This window comes from Hippichthys cyanospilos, chromosome 2 (assembly GCF_059441005.1).
Source record: "Hippichthys cyanospilos isolate Australia breed blue-spotted pipefish chromosome 2, RoL_Hcya_1.0, whole genome shotgun sequence".
Taxonomy (NCBI): domain Eukaryota; kingdom Metazoa; phylum Chordata; class Actinopteri; order Syngnathiformes; family Syngnathidae; genus Hippichthys; species Hippichthys cyanospilos.
This window is the reverse complement of record NC_142370.1, coordinates 33,469,756-33,483,700: the sequence shown is the minus strand read 5'-3', so window position 1 is coordinate 33,483,700 and position 13,945 is coordinate 33,469,756. Positions and strand designations below refer to the sequence as shown.

Genomic DNA, 13,945 nt, shown 5'->3' with positions numbered 1-13,945 from the left:
TATGTTTTATTGTTTTATATTATATTACATGAAAGTTAAAACGACATTTATTTGTTGAAATTAGATGTAACCAAGTGGATGGAGATAGATGGATGCAAAGTACATTTTGAAGGCTTATTGATTTGATAAAAAATGCAGAGGCAGGATTTTATGTGTATACTGAAATTAGTTGTTTGATATTTTAATGACGATTTTTGTTACTGTTTGTTCATTTAGGCCAATCATGTTAACTTTGATTTGCCCTGGCAAGCGGATTTAAAACTTGTCTTAAGATTCCATAATAACCCATATTTACTAGTTTCAAGTCACACAATAAGCATCTGGAAAAAAAAAAAAATCGGATTTATTTTTTTTAAACATGTCATACCTGTTATTCAACCCATGGAAAAGAAATTATACAGCTGCTATTACAACCAGTGGCCAAGCATTAATGGGTGATTCAATGTTTCCATCTAGTGGTCATTGGGAGTAATAATCTAGTCATTTTTTTTAACGTCACTTTTAATGGACCTTTATAATATAATATAATATAATATAATATAATATAATATAATATAATATAATATAATATAATATAATATAATATAATATAATATAATATAATATAATATAATATAAAATAAACATGGATTTTAACATGAAGCAAAAAATGTATACTTTCCACTTGATCCAGTGAGATTCCAGCGTCACTAGGTGGTGACGGACACTTTGTGGAAACTTCTCGAAAGGACGCCGGAGCTGCTGCTATGCGAGAAGGAAGCAATCAGCAGCTTGGTGCCCGGAGTGGAGGCCATGATGGTGACCTTCTTCTCGATCTTGTCGTCAGGATGCAGGAGCATCAGCCTGAAAGAGAAGACAGTAATATTACAACATGAGGAGTGAAGTGTAATTGTAATAAATTGTAAATTGTAATAAAATAAGAATTGATCTTCCTTTTTTTTTGGTTTCAGGCACTGAAATGCACTTTTTTTTCAGTTTTAGACTAAGCTGTAACTCGTTAAACGCTGTAAAAAATGAACAGTTGTTGAAAGTTGATTTGTATTGCTTTTTTCCTTTGGTTAATGTTAAAAAGGATACAGGTTTAGGTATACATACACCATTTTTTTTAGATAATAGTCCTATTTATAGTCATTGCGTTGAGTTGCGAAAGTTTTCTCTTTCCTAGTGTGGCAATTTTGTGACGTCAAGCTCCAAAAATTTCCAAAGTTCACGCTTTCTTTTACAAAATAAACACCCATTTTTGTGCTTTGTCCACATACAAATTGCTTCAAAATTGGAGCATATATTCAAGATTGAAAGATCCAAGAGTTGAGTTGGGGGGTTTTGTTGATTAAAAAAAACGTTTTTGTATTTATTTTATAAAATCACACTTTCTTTTTCAAAAAAACATCAATTTTTGCGCTTTGTCCGCATATAAATTGCTTGAAAATTGGAGCATATATCCAAGCTTGAAAGATCCAAGCGTTTTCTTGTCATATAACACCACACAACGAAATCCTCATTGCGTTCGCTTCCCCGAGCAGACCGCGTCGCGTAAATCTACCAAACCAATCGGAATGTTGACATGTTTTCACACCTGACAGCATTCCCCTAACGACATTCCTTTGCGGCAAAACTGGAATGAGGTTACCCGACGGATCGTTTGGCGTGGCGAGTTCCAAAAACGAACCCACCTGGCTTCTTTTTTGCCCCGCAACAATCCGTAGCCCTCCACCGTGAGAAGGGCGCCGCTCAAAGTGGTGTCAAGCTTGTTGGTGAACCACACCAGCGCCGTGTGCTCCCTCTTCACCCGGATGCTGTCCCCGCCCTCCATCTGCAACGCAATCGGAGCGAGGCGCTTCGGCGGAGCTCAGCTGGCAGCGGGATGAGTTTTTTCATGTCGCCGTCAATCAGTCGGCAGACGCGAGTCAAGTTTTTAGTGGGGAGCGTTTTCATTGTTGGATGAATACCGAAAATTCCCGACTAGAAGCCGCAACTTTTTTCTCACGATTTGAGCCCTGCGGTTTATAGTCCATTGCGGCATATCTGCAGGTTGTATCTGTTTAGGTGTCAGTTTATGGAACGACTATGAAATAGAACTGAAAAGGTGGAAATTAATGGTTGCGTTCTAAAAGGTTTTAAAAAGTAAATAAAATTGTATTAAAATATGAATATAGTATTAAAAAGTATAAAAAGTATGTGTAGCTTGAATAAGATCTTTTATAAATGTTAATGACACAATGGACCATATTAAGTCGCAAGTTATAAGATCAGATATTCATATGGAATTTTTTTTCCTTTTTTGATTTTATCTATCAAAAAAAAATAAAATAAAAATCACCCTGCCTGGTTGCAGCAGGGTTAGGGTTAGGGTTAACCCCTAACCCTAACCCTATAAAAATAAAAAAAATCACCCTGCCTGGTTGCAGCAACTTCATGCATTCAACACTGACGGAACATGCCAGCACATTTAAAAACAAGTATTTTCAAGATAACACCGAAAAAACAAGTATTTTCAAGATAACACCGACACACTCGGATTAGAAAACCACAGTAACACAAAAGTAACATGCCTGCTTGTGTAATGGAGCAGCAAAAATTTTATATATATATATATATATATATATATATATATATATATATATATATATATATATATTAGTGCATTCTCCCATTCAGAAGTTCATACAAGCAAAGTTACACCTCAACATCTTTTTGAAATCTGCAGGCTTGATGCATCAAGATCAATCAAATGTGTTTTTTCACTCTATGCGTACCTGTATGTTTATATTTGGGGGGCTAAGGTTGAAATCCTGCACAGCCAGGAGCCTCTCTTTGGTCTTCAAGTCCTTGATGACCACAGTCACCTTCACGATGTCGTCGCCTGCCAGGAAGGCTTCGTATTTAGACGGCGGGATGGAATGGCGGCGGGTTAAATCTGCACAAAGATTCAAAACAGATGAAAATGTGCAATAGGCATAAGCCAATAACCCGATTGGCACTATATCGAGATTTTAAAAGTTGTTTAAAATCCAAAACTTTCAAAATTGGAAAGCTTTTTCATCTCCCGCATCATCCGCCTAAAACAGGCAACTGCAGTGTGCGGCTCTCATCGTGTATCATGCGAGTCCTCTTCTGCTGCAGCCGCCAATCACATTGTCCGTTTCCTGCTTTGTTGTACCATCAATATAATTTGGTCCAACCCATCACTCAGTTTATTCCAAATATCAAATCATTTTCTTCAATTCGCTGTAGATTTATACTTATACAAACATTGCGTTAATTCAAGTTCACCTTGAAAGGGCTGGATGCACACTTCCTGGTGGCTGGTCCAGAAGCTTTTCTCCGAGCTGCTGTTGTATTGTTTGAGCTGAGCGCTGAGGTGCTCCCTCAAGACCCGTGCGCTGTTTGAAGAGTTGGCGAGCCTCACGCTCAGGTTGATGCTCTTGCCCAACGTCGGCTCTCCGTCCATGCTCAAGGTCACGTCCAAGCCGGACGTGTCTGGACAGGAACGAAGACCATAAGTGGTGGTTTGTAAATCGACTTCATCATGTTGTTTTTTCCTTAAGAACAACTCATCCTTGTGCAGTGTGGTGTCCAATCTTTTGACCTTTCCGAATGAAAAGTACGGGAGCTGAAATTTCACCCAGATGGTGACAACGTCATAATTCAACATGGCACGACCACTTAGTAGGAGTGTGCCATCCCTTGGCTAAAATACTACCAAAATAATGTGGAAGAAAACGAACCAAAACGGCCAAAATAAAACACAATGTTTAAACTATTTCGATTGGAACATTGTTCAATGAGAGAGCATTAAAACGATTCCATTACCTTCTGTTGTTGCATGAGGGACGTCTGGACGTGAGGAACGAAATTCTAATAAAACAAAAAAATGTCCGAAAGAAGTTATCATTTAGTTATCATTTAAGTTTAAGTTAAGTTAAGTTATCATTTAAATTTCAACAAAACAATAAAATGTGTATATCCTGTTAAAAACAATGGTGGAGCGGGCTAGCATCAATTTTTACTTTACCACAAAAGGATGTGTTAAGAGGTTATATATATATATATATATATATATATATATATATATATATATATATATATATATATATATATATATATATATATACATACTTCAGAATATTACCTGCTACGGTTGGAAGCGGCACACTAGAACGCAAGGAACGACACACTAGATACAAAATGATAAGAGAAGAATAAACAACAGTGTAGATGAAAAATATTCAGTTCAAAGAAAACAGTATATCAAGAAAAAAAACAACATAAACAGACATTTAAAAAAAACTTCTGCTGTGTTTTTATTTTTATTGACGATAATGCAAATTTTAACCTTATTTGAGTCATTATAAACGATGTATTTTGCGCATCATATTTTATCATCATCTCCCAAAATGCCTTAACAAATAATAGTGAAACAATACCAGGGCTATGTGTCAACTTACTAGGGCCATTATTGCTTGACGCATTCACGCAAAAGTCCGAAAATCCTGAAAATGAGAGTAGGAACAGGGTAAAAACAGGACATAAGGTCAATTAAATGTTTCATTTGCAGTGTTTTCAATGTAACATGTAGGATAGAAAGTTTAGACTTTTGAACCTGGCTGATGTGGGTCAAATTGACCCATTTGAAAGTTAAAGTAAATGAATGTAGTTTTTCCATTTCAAGACTTCTGCTTGGCTTCTGTATAAGCAACATATTCATTAAAATGGCATTTGTATGCATTTATATATATTTTTTTTTCATTGTTGATATTTTGGCTCAGTAAATAAAACCCGGGTCAAAATGACCCAAGGATATGATTCCTCTTTCAGATGGGGGAAAAAAAGAAAATAAAAATTGTTCTTTAGCAGGAATACACACACCAAAAAAGATTCTGAAGATTTTGTGAGTTTGGGTCAAATTGACCCAGGGTGTTATTATTAATGCAGAAAAACAAATGTGACACACAGGTATAAATCTAGCATTGTTTGAGTTACTTTGTGAGTGGATTTCCAATCAAAGAAGAGATTTTGACACTTTACAATCAAAGCACACCCTTCCGGGTCATATTGACCCAGAGACATTATTGCTGTTCTTGAGATATCAACGTAAATCATTGGTTGAAAAAAAAATTGTACTTGGATAACACACATTTCTAACACATTTGTGTGACTAAATACGCCCTGGGTCAAAGTGACCCATGGACATTATTGATATTCCTTGCAAATAAATAACGGGAGGATTAAAGATATTCTTAAGGATGATTAATATGAAATGATTACTCGGCCTCTCAATTTGTTACGTCTATATATTTGTCAAAAGTGAGATCTGCAAAAAAAATGTGAGATGTTGACACTGCCACTGACCTGAGTCCCCCACTCGGTATGTTTGTTGTTCTGTAAACAAAGAAAAATCAATTATTTACCAAGCTAGTTGCACACTCATCTGCTGCCCCATTGAACATTTCCTACGTTTCTTTCTTTTATAGAAATCGGTCAGATCCTCTGGAACATCTGATCCCATGCTCTTGGTGAAGATCAAGCGTCCGACCCACTTGGCGTCCACCTTCTTCCCCACCACCTTACCGGACCGCACGATGATGCGCACGATGTCGGCATCGACAGAGGCGTAAACGAAGGCGGTGTCATATGGGGTGCCAAGGGAACAGTTCTGGATGGCCGCCACCGGACAAGGACCGCAGCGGTATAGTCCTGCCCCCAGAACACGTTATTCAATCGGTCAAACGGTACGTAATGTCCAAGCGTCGGCATACCTGCGCTCTTTTCTTGCGGGGTCGGGTCCACGACCTGCCAGCCGTCAAATCCGGCACCGATATCCGACCTCCTCATCCAGCACTCCGTCCACACGTGGAAGTTCCTGGATGCGAACCGAGTTTTAGGGAACACGAGAAATACTTGATACAGATCATGGTATGATTAAGATCGAGATTTTTTTAGCTTTAGATCACAGGTGTGGAACTCCAGTCCTCGAGGGCCAGTATCCTACATGTTTTCAAACCCTTTCCCTCAAAAACACCTGATTCACATGATTGGGATCATTTTGAAGCTCCTGCAGAGCTTGCTAATGAGCTAATCGTTTGAATCAGGTGTGTTGGGGAAAGAAAACCGGAAAACATGCAGGATAGCGGCCCTCGAGGACTGGAGTTTGACACCACACCCATGATCTAAAGTTTAGATCATGGGTGTGGAACTCCAGTCCTCGAGGGCCGGCATCCTGCATGTTTTCCGGTTTTCTTTCCCCAACACACCTGATTCAAATAATTAGCTGATTAGCAAGCTCTGCGGGAGCTTCGAAATGATCCCAATCATTTGAATCAGGTGTTTTTGAGGGAAAAGGTTTGAAAACATGTAGGATACCGGCCCTCGAGGACTGGAGTTTGACACCTATGCTTTAGATCATGGGTGTGGAACTCCAGTCCTCGAGGGCCGGCATCCTGCATGTTTTCCGGTTTTCTTTCCCCAACACACCTGATTCAAATAATTAGCTCATTAGCAAGCTCTGCGGGGGCTTCGAAATGATCCCAATCATTTGAATCAGGTGTTTTTGAGGGAAAAGGTTTGAAAACATGTAGGATACCGGCCCTCGAGGACTGGAGTTTGACACCTATGCTTTAGATCATGGGTGTGGAACTCCAGTCCTCGAGGGCCGGCATCCTGCATGTTTTCCGGTTTTCTTTCCCCAACACACCTGATTCAAATAATTAGCTCATTAGCAAGCTCTGCAGGGGCTTCGAAATGATCCCAATCATTTGAATCAGGTGTTTTTGAGGGAAAAGGTTTGAAAACATGTAGGATACCGGCCCTCGAGGACTGGATTTCCACACCTGTGCTTTAGATCAATGGCATCTCACATCAAAGGGAAGGCATTGAAAGAAGACATTTGAGAGCTGAAATTTCACCCAATAGTGACAATATATCAAAGTTTAACATGGCACGATCACTTAGTTATCACACCGCCAGGATGGTGCAATGCCTTGGCTGGGATACTGCGTGGAAGAAAATGACCCAAAATGGTCAAAATACTGCACAACGGTTAAAGTTGTTTCACAGGGCAGTTGATTTCGCCCAATTATTTTCAATGAGCATGCCCTTCCTGATGAAAGCTTTTTTCTGCATCTGGCTTCGAACCTGACTTGACTGGGTATTAGGCCACTATTCGTCGGTCCGTCAGCGACGGGCACCTGGACCACAGTGACGGTAACCGCTTATAAAAACGTCCCCTTTTGCCGAAGCAAATACAAGGCAACTGTTTTTTGCTTGCTTCCATTGACTATAATATGGAATCTGCACAGTTAAATGTCATCTTAGTTTAGTACTTTCACATTAAGAAGGGTTAGGGTTAGGGTTAGGGTTGGGGTTAGGGTTACAATCCAGTAAATTTCAAAGCTGAAGAAATACCAACCAAACACTATCTTTTGACAACCCGAGCCTCTCGCCCGTGCTCGAGTAAATCTCTTCGATGCTCAGGTTTCCATCACCGTCGTGGGCTGCGTTAAACACTGTCACCACCCTGGAAGGAATCCCGAGCACTCTCATCACTAGGAAAAAAAAAATGGCAGGTGAGGAGTGAAAAATTTCACAAGTAGTTCACCAGGCTTCATTTTCCCACCACTAAGATATATTACAATACAGAATAACTAACTTTTAATTGGTCTCGATAAATAATTATGAAGAAAGTGAGCCGGGAAGTGTTCAAAGTTGAAAGACACAAATGATATGACAAAAAAAAAAGAATAAAAAGCACCTGTGCAGAGGACAGACGCAAAGACCCAACACTGTCCATAACGCACGGGGTTGCCTTTGGACGCCATCCAGCGCTGAAGGATGTCCGCGCTGCCACTCCATTCGGTTGGCTTGACGCCATCTTTGAAGTTGCCCTTCCATTTCCCCTCCACAAGACCCATGTCATCGCTGGAGTTCACCTTGCCGAGAAACGGTCACATTTCCATTGACAAAGTTCAAATTTTAAGATCAAATTTCACTTAACCGGCCTCGAGCCGCTCGAGAAAAATACAAAGACCAACAGAGGGAGACAGGGTTGGAAAGACCCATTGGTACTCGCTAAAATGTGCCCTGGGATCTCAGAGGAGACAAGAAAACATGAAGGATAGGGGAGAAGAAGAAAAAATGAAACTCGAACCATGTCCCAAAGAGGGGCCATAGTATGAGCCTGGAAAAAAATTGCACATGCCACATAGACAACAACTTAAATCAGAGAAGGCTCTCCTCTACCTCCTCTTCTTGTCAAAAAAAATTCTGCCATTAGAGTTGAAAGCCATCTCCAGCAGAGCCAAAAGTGTCTCTAGGTCCAGCTCCAAACAGGAAAATTATTATATGATATTTTAAAAGAAAATCAGCAAGAAATTGAGTTCCTTAGCAAAGGGTGTCAAAACGTACACTACGAATATTTCTTACGATTTTAAAACCAATCAATGAAATCAGTCCAGGGTGTAGCTCAATTCTAATGAGGACAACCATAACCAAAAACAAAATGGCTAACTTCCTGTCCTCTTTGACACCCTCAAAAATGTATTCATCGGAAGAAAGAATCTATAGCATTTCAAAAAGAGTTATAACAGTAGAAAATTTATCTTGATGTCCTTTATCAATAATCATAACGTCAGCAGTTACGCTGAAAGCCGTGTGGACCGGCTTTTCAAATGTTGTTGATAATTTTTGCGTCTCACCATAGCACAGATGATCCTGCTCAGGTAGGCCGGATCTGCCCGTAGAACGTAGTCTTTGTGACTGTTGCTGAGGTGCTGCGGGCTGACCTGCAGTAGCTGAAGACACGCCTCAAGGACTCCGGGCTCGTACTGCGCACACATAAACACGGGATGGTTCAGTTTTTAGAAATGAAAGAGTGAACAGTTTAAACAGTCTGAATTATCCATCCATCCATCCATTTTTTTTGTATTGCTTATTCACATAGGTTCGTCGCTTAACTGAGGTATAGCCACTAATTGAGTGGGTATGATACATAATTCGTCATATTAATTCAATCAATCAAATTTTATTTGTATAGCCCTAAATCATCGAAGTCTCAAAGGGCTTCACAGATGAAAAGAGGTCATGTGGAGACTTCGTTTGAAAAAAGAAGTCATACAGAGACATCTTTTCGGTGTAAGGTACACAACGGCATCCCCTTTCAAAGCTCCCAGAAGGGAAAGGAAAAACTCCAAAACCCCAATTCGGGAAAAATCAGAAACCTCCAGAAGGGACCACAGGTGGGAGGAGCCCCCTTCCAGGCCCACAGCTTGAAGTGGATGCTGCATGTGTAAGGTACGCAACAGCATTCCCTGTCAAAGCTCCCAGAAGGGGGAGGAAAAACTCCCAAACCCCATTTTGGGGAAAATCAGAAACCTTCAGAAGGGACCACGGGTGGGAGGAGCCCCCTTCCAGGCCCACAGCTAGAAGTGGATGCTGCATGTACCAAATACACACAAATAGATACACATAAACAATATAGATTACAGAAAACATATTGTGCTATATAGAGCAATGATGACTTGACAGCAGGCAAATTAATTCATGTAATAAAATGGCCACACATATCAGCGGTCAAATCCACCAAAACTGCATTACACACCACCTGTGCCACAACTTAGACTGGGTATTAGCCGATCTTAGTCTATTATTGTCAGGTGTGTCGTTGGCATCTACCGAAGCAAAAAAAAAAATACACTCAAGATGATCCGGCTAATTGCCTCGGCTTTCCGTGGCAAAATAAATGAAGATCCGCCATTTTTTTGTCGACAAATATAACCCTCGCAGGCTACATCACACATATACCTGACCGAACGACCAAGGCCGCTGGCTAAAGTTGAGGTCTGTACCCATGTAGATCACGCCATAATCATTCTTGACGTACTCGTGCCGTTGCGCATCCAGCGGCATGTACACCGGATCCTCTTAAGGGAAAGAAAAGCGCGTTCATTCCATTGCATCGTGAACTCAGATGGGTGAAGCGCAGCCGAAAACTCACCCCTGAGCCAAGGGTTGCACAGCAGAACAAACGTTCCCGCGACGTAGCTGCTTCGCTCATGCGTGCCCGCTATGTGGACCAGGAGTTGGTAACGCGCCACGGAGGAATGCACGGGAGCGCAGATGTGGATGGTGACCACGCGACGACCTATGTTGCCGGGGTAGATTTGTGCTGACCAGCTATGCGGATCGGACCGCTTGTCGGAGAATTGGACCAACATCTTCGCTGACATCTCACCTGTGAGGGTTGGAGAAAAAAAAAAACATGACACGCATCCTTGTTGATGCTAAACATGACATGGAAAGACAAATTAAATCTGTCCACAAATGGAAATATAATGTCGAGCTCTGAACATATGTGATAGATAGATAGATAGATAGATAAATAGATAGATAGATAAGCTCAAGGTAGCAAGAGAAATAGCCACCAAGCTAGCTAGAGATAGCAATCAAGCTCGCGATAGATAGATAGATAGATAGATAGATAGATAGATAGATAGATAGATAGATAGATAGATAGATAGATAGATAGATAGATAGATAGATAAGCTCAAGGTAGCAAGAGAAATAGCCACCAAGCTAGCTAGAGATAGCAATCAAGCTAGCGATAGATGGATGGATGGATGGATGGATGGATGGATGGATGGATGGATGGATGGATGGATAGATAGATAGATAGATAGATAGATAGATAGATAGATAGATAGATAAAGCAGTTTAAAAAGAAGCTTGTTCGAGCTCAAGCTAGCTAGAGAATTAGCCATCAAGCTAGCTAGAGCGATAGATAGATAGATAGATAGATAGATAGATAGATAGATAGATAGATAGATAGATAGGCTCAAGGTAGCAAGAGAAATAGCCACCAAGCTAGCTAGAGATAGCAATCAAGCTCGCGAGATAGATAGATAGATAGATAGATAGATAGATAGATAGATAGATAGATAGATAGATAGATAGATAGATAGATAGATAGATAAAGCAGTTTAAAAAGAAGCTTGTTCGAGCTCAAGCTAGCTAGAGAATTAGCCATCAAGCTAGCTAGAGCGATAGATAGATAGATAGATAGATAGATAGATAGATAGATAGATAGATAGATAGATAGATAGATAGATAGATAGATAGATAGATAGATAGATAGATAGATAGGCTCAAGGTAGCAAGAGAAATAGCCACCAAGCTAGCTAGAGATAGCAATCAAGCTCGCGAGATAGATAGATAGATAGATAGATAGATAGATAGATAGATAGATAGATAGATAGATAGATAGATAGATAAAGCAGTTTAAAAAGAAGCTTGTTCGAGATCAAGCTAGCTAGAGAACTAGCCATCAAGCTAGCTAGAGCGATAGATAGATAGATAGATAGATAGATAGATAGATAGATAGATAGATAGATAGATAGATAGATAGATAGATAGATAGATAGATAGATAGATAGATAGATAGATAGATAGATAGATAGATAGATAGATAGATAGATAACAGTATACATATGTATGAATTCAATTATTTTTGAATATATATTCAATTCACCGAGCAAAACCTGCAGTGCCAGACGCTCTGCTTTTGGGTTCCACATCCGTCCGTAAAAAACAAGCGTAACTTTGAATGGCGCCCCCCTCCGCACCACCAGGTGTTTGTCGCTGAGCCCCTGGGTCTCATGGGAATTGTGGTTCTCCTGGATCTCAAAGTTGACCAATTTCAGGCGTCTCTGACCCGTGACTGGGCCTGGAATGAAGACTTCTGTTAACAAAACTTTACCAACGAAGACTGCTATGTTCTCATAATAAAGTCCCTTATTACGCACCTAATATAACCAAAAATAAATTAAAAAAGCACTAAAATCCATTATGTTTAATTCATAATCATTGACTTATTATTAATTATTTGACCATCCTAATTATTCCAATTGAAAAAAATTGGGGGGAAAAAAGATAAAAGGAGAAAAGAGTGATTGTTTGCTTTATTTTTGTTGGCTTCATCGCCTCCTTAGCAAGCAACTGCAGACTCAAAATGCATTGCAATTTCAAAATTATTCCACTTGAAAAAACATACGTACAAAATCTGGTTGAATTGACTGCTTTACTGACCAGTCAACAGTACTTACACGATATATATATATATATATATATATATATATATATATATATATATATATATATATATATATATATATATATATATATATATATATATATATATATAAGGATTGAATAGTTAAGGTGCTTCAAGGGTTAATAATACTCTTTTCTAATTCCATGCATATCAATCATTTATCGGCCTGCGTGAATGTGTAAAACACACCTGCTCGTTTGCGTCACATCGTCCGGAATGAAAAAAATGTTGGAGCGCACCTGGCAGCTCGGTCTCATTGCGTTTCGCGATAGTTTCGAAAGCTCGGCAGACAAATGAAAATGCACGATTTTCTTTGAATGAAAATGCGCTTAAATAGGAATGGTACGCGGAGTTGACTGACCTGTGCGCGGCGGGGCCTCCATGACGTGACTGACGGCCGCAGCCAGCAACAAAAGCGCTGATAAGAAGACTCCGCCCACCTCAGGAACAATCTGACTTTTTCTCCTTTCTCGTGCGTCAGCGGAACTCTTGAAAGAAAATCGGAATCAACTGCAATCCAAGTCATCCCAATTAGAGCGACGATATCGCCATGGATATCGTATATTTACGGTAAAACCGCACAGGGGGACGCAAAGATTTTTGCAGGCGCACGCCCCGTGCTTGACCTGCAGAAACGACTGGACGAATGAACGCTCCTGATTTCTGTTCGGCTGCACAGAGACATTTTTTCTTGTTTCATAGTCAAGACACGCCCTAGATTTTTTTTTTTTTTGGAAGCTGTCCCTAACCCGGTGCTTTGCAAATGTTTTTTTTTTTTGAAAAGGAAAGAGAAAACATTTTGTGCCAAAATTCAAGCAACAAATGTGCCATTGTGCCATTCAGTAATTAAATAAGTGTCATTAATTAATTAAATGTTTCATTAATCAATTCAATGTTTCATCGATTAATTACTTTTCATTGTTTCATTAAAACTACTAATTATTTAAATGTATTTAAGCGTAATAAAATGTTTTATCAATTAAATGTTTGTTAAATTAGTTATATACCGTAAATTTTTCATTATTTAAATGTTTCATCAATTAAATAATTGTTTCATTAATCAATTCAATGTTTCATCGATTAATTACTTTTCATTGTTCCATTAAAACTACTAATTATTTAAATGTATTTAAGCGTAATAAAATGTTTTATCAATTAAATGTTTGTTAAATTAGTTATATACCGTAAATTTTTCATTTTTTAAATGTTTCATCAATTAAATAATTGTTTATTTAAAAACATTTAAGTAATGAAAAATAATTTAAGAGTCATTGCTACAGGTGTCATCCAATTAATTAAAAGCCATTCATTGTTGACAATGTTCATTATTTTAAACATTTAATTCATTGAAACATTTAATCAATGAATGAAACATTTATTTAATGACACCTTTAATCAATGAAGGAAACATTTAAATAATTAATGACACTCTTTTAACTTTAAACACTTTAAACTGACAAAAAGGGTAAAAAAAAACCTAGCGCTCATGAATAATTTTGAATTGAAAAACAAACATTGTTGACCAATTAAAAAGTTTATGACGTTGACAATGAGCGCCACTGCACCATCTGGTGCTCAAGATGTGCAATTACACTTCACATGGCACAAGCTAGCCACCTAGCATAAAAGAATACTGCACAGTACAGTATTTTGAAATAAAAATGAATTAATCGCCTTAGAAATTCTGTAAAAATGTTTTTTGAACAAGTGAAACACCACAGCTGGAAACAAACGCATTTGGATTTAAATGCAAAGAACATAAGACATGATGTAGACCAAATTGTTTATTTTTATCAATTAAAAAATAGATACAAAATGGCAGTCCAAGTAAAGTTAAAACAC

The 13,945-nt window shown here is 38.8% G+C and overlaps 1 protein-coding gene across 3 annotated transcripts; it reads right to left on the bottom strand.

Moving 5' to 3' along the window:
* Positions 1 to 65: 65 nt before the first annotated feature.
* LOC148428324 (protein-glutamine gamma-glutamyltransferase 5-like) lies at positions 66 to 12,722 on the bottom strand. 3 transcript variants are annotated; one of them, XM_088409092.1, is made up of 17 exons: positions 12,465 to 12,722; positions 11,522 to 11,716; positions 9,992 to 10,228; positions 9,799 to 9,917; positions 8,694 to 8,822; positions 7,751 to 7,928; positions 7,409 to 7,544; positions 5,760 to 5,863; positions 5,458 to 5,697; positions 5,353 to 5,382; positions 4,449 to 4,493; positions 4,133 to 4,177; positions 3,814 to 3,858; positions 3,274 to 3,480; positions 2,757 to 2,917; positions 1,674 to 1,813; positions 67 to 843 (listed from the first exon to the last, which is right to left on the bottom strand). In XM_088409092.1, exons 1-17 carry the CDS (start codon positions 12,484 to 12,486, stop codon positions 690 to 692), a joined length of 2,187 nt encoding a protein of 728 aa, XP_088265218.1. In that variant the 5' UTR covers positions 12,487 to 12,722; the 3' UTR covers positions 67 to 689. The 3 variants fall into 3 exon arrangements, with proteins under 3 accessions (XP_088265220.1, XP_088265218.1, XP_088265219.1); XM_088409093.1 differs by lacking the exon at positions 12,465 to 12,722 and adding an exon at positions 12,293 to 12,418 and having other exon boundaries at positions 69 to 843; XM_088409094.1 differs by lacking the exons at positions 11,522 to 11,716; positions 12,465 to 12,722 and having other exon boundaries at positions 66 to 843; positions 9,799 to 9,915; positions 9,992 to 10,190.
* Between the last annotated feature and the right edge of the window lie 1,223 nt (positions 12,723 to 13,945).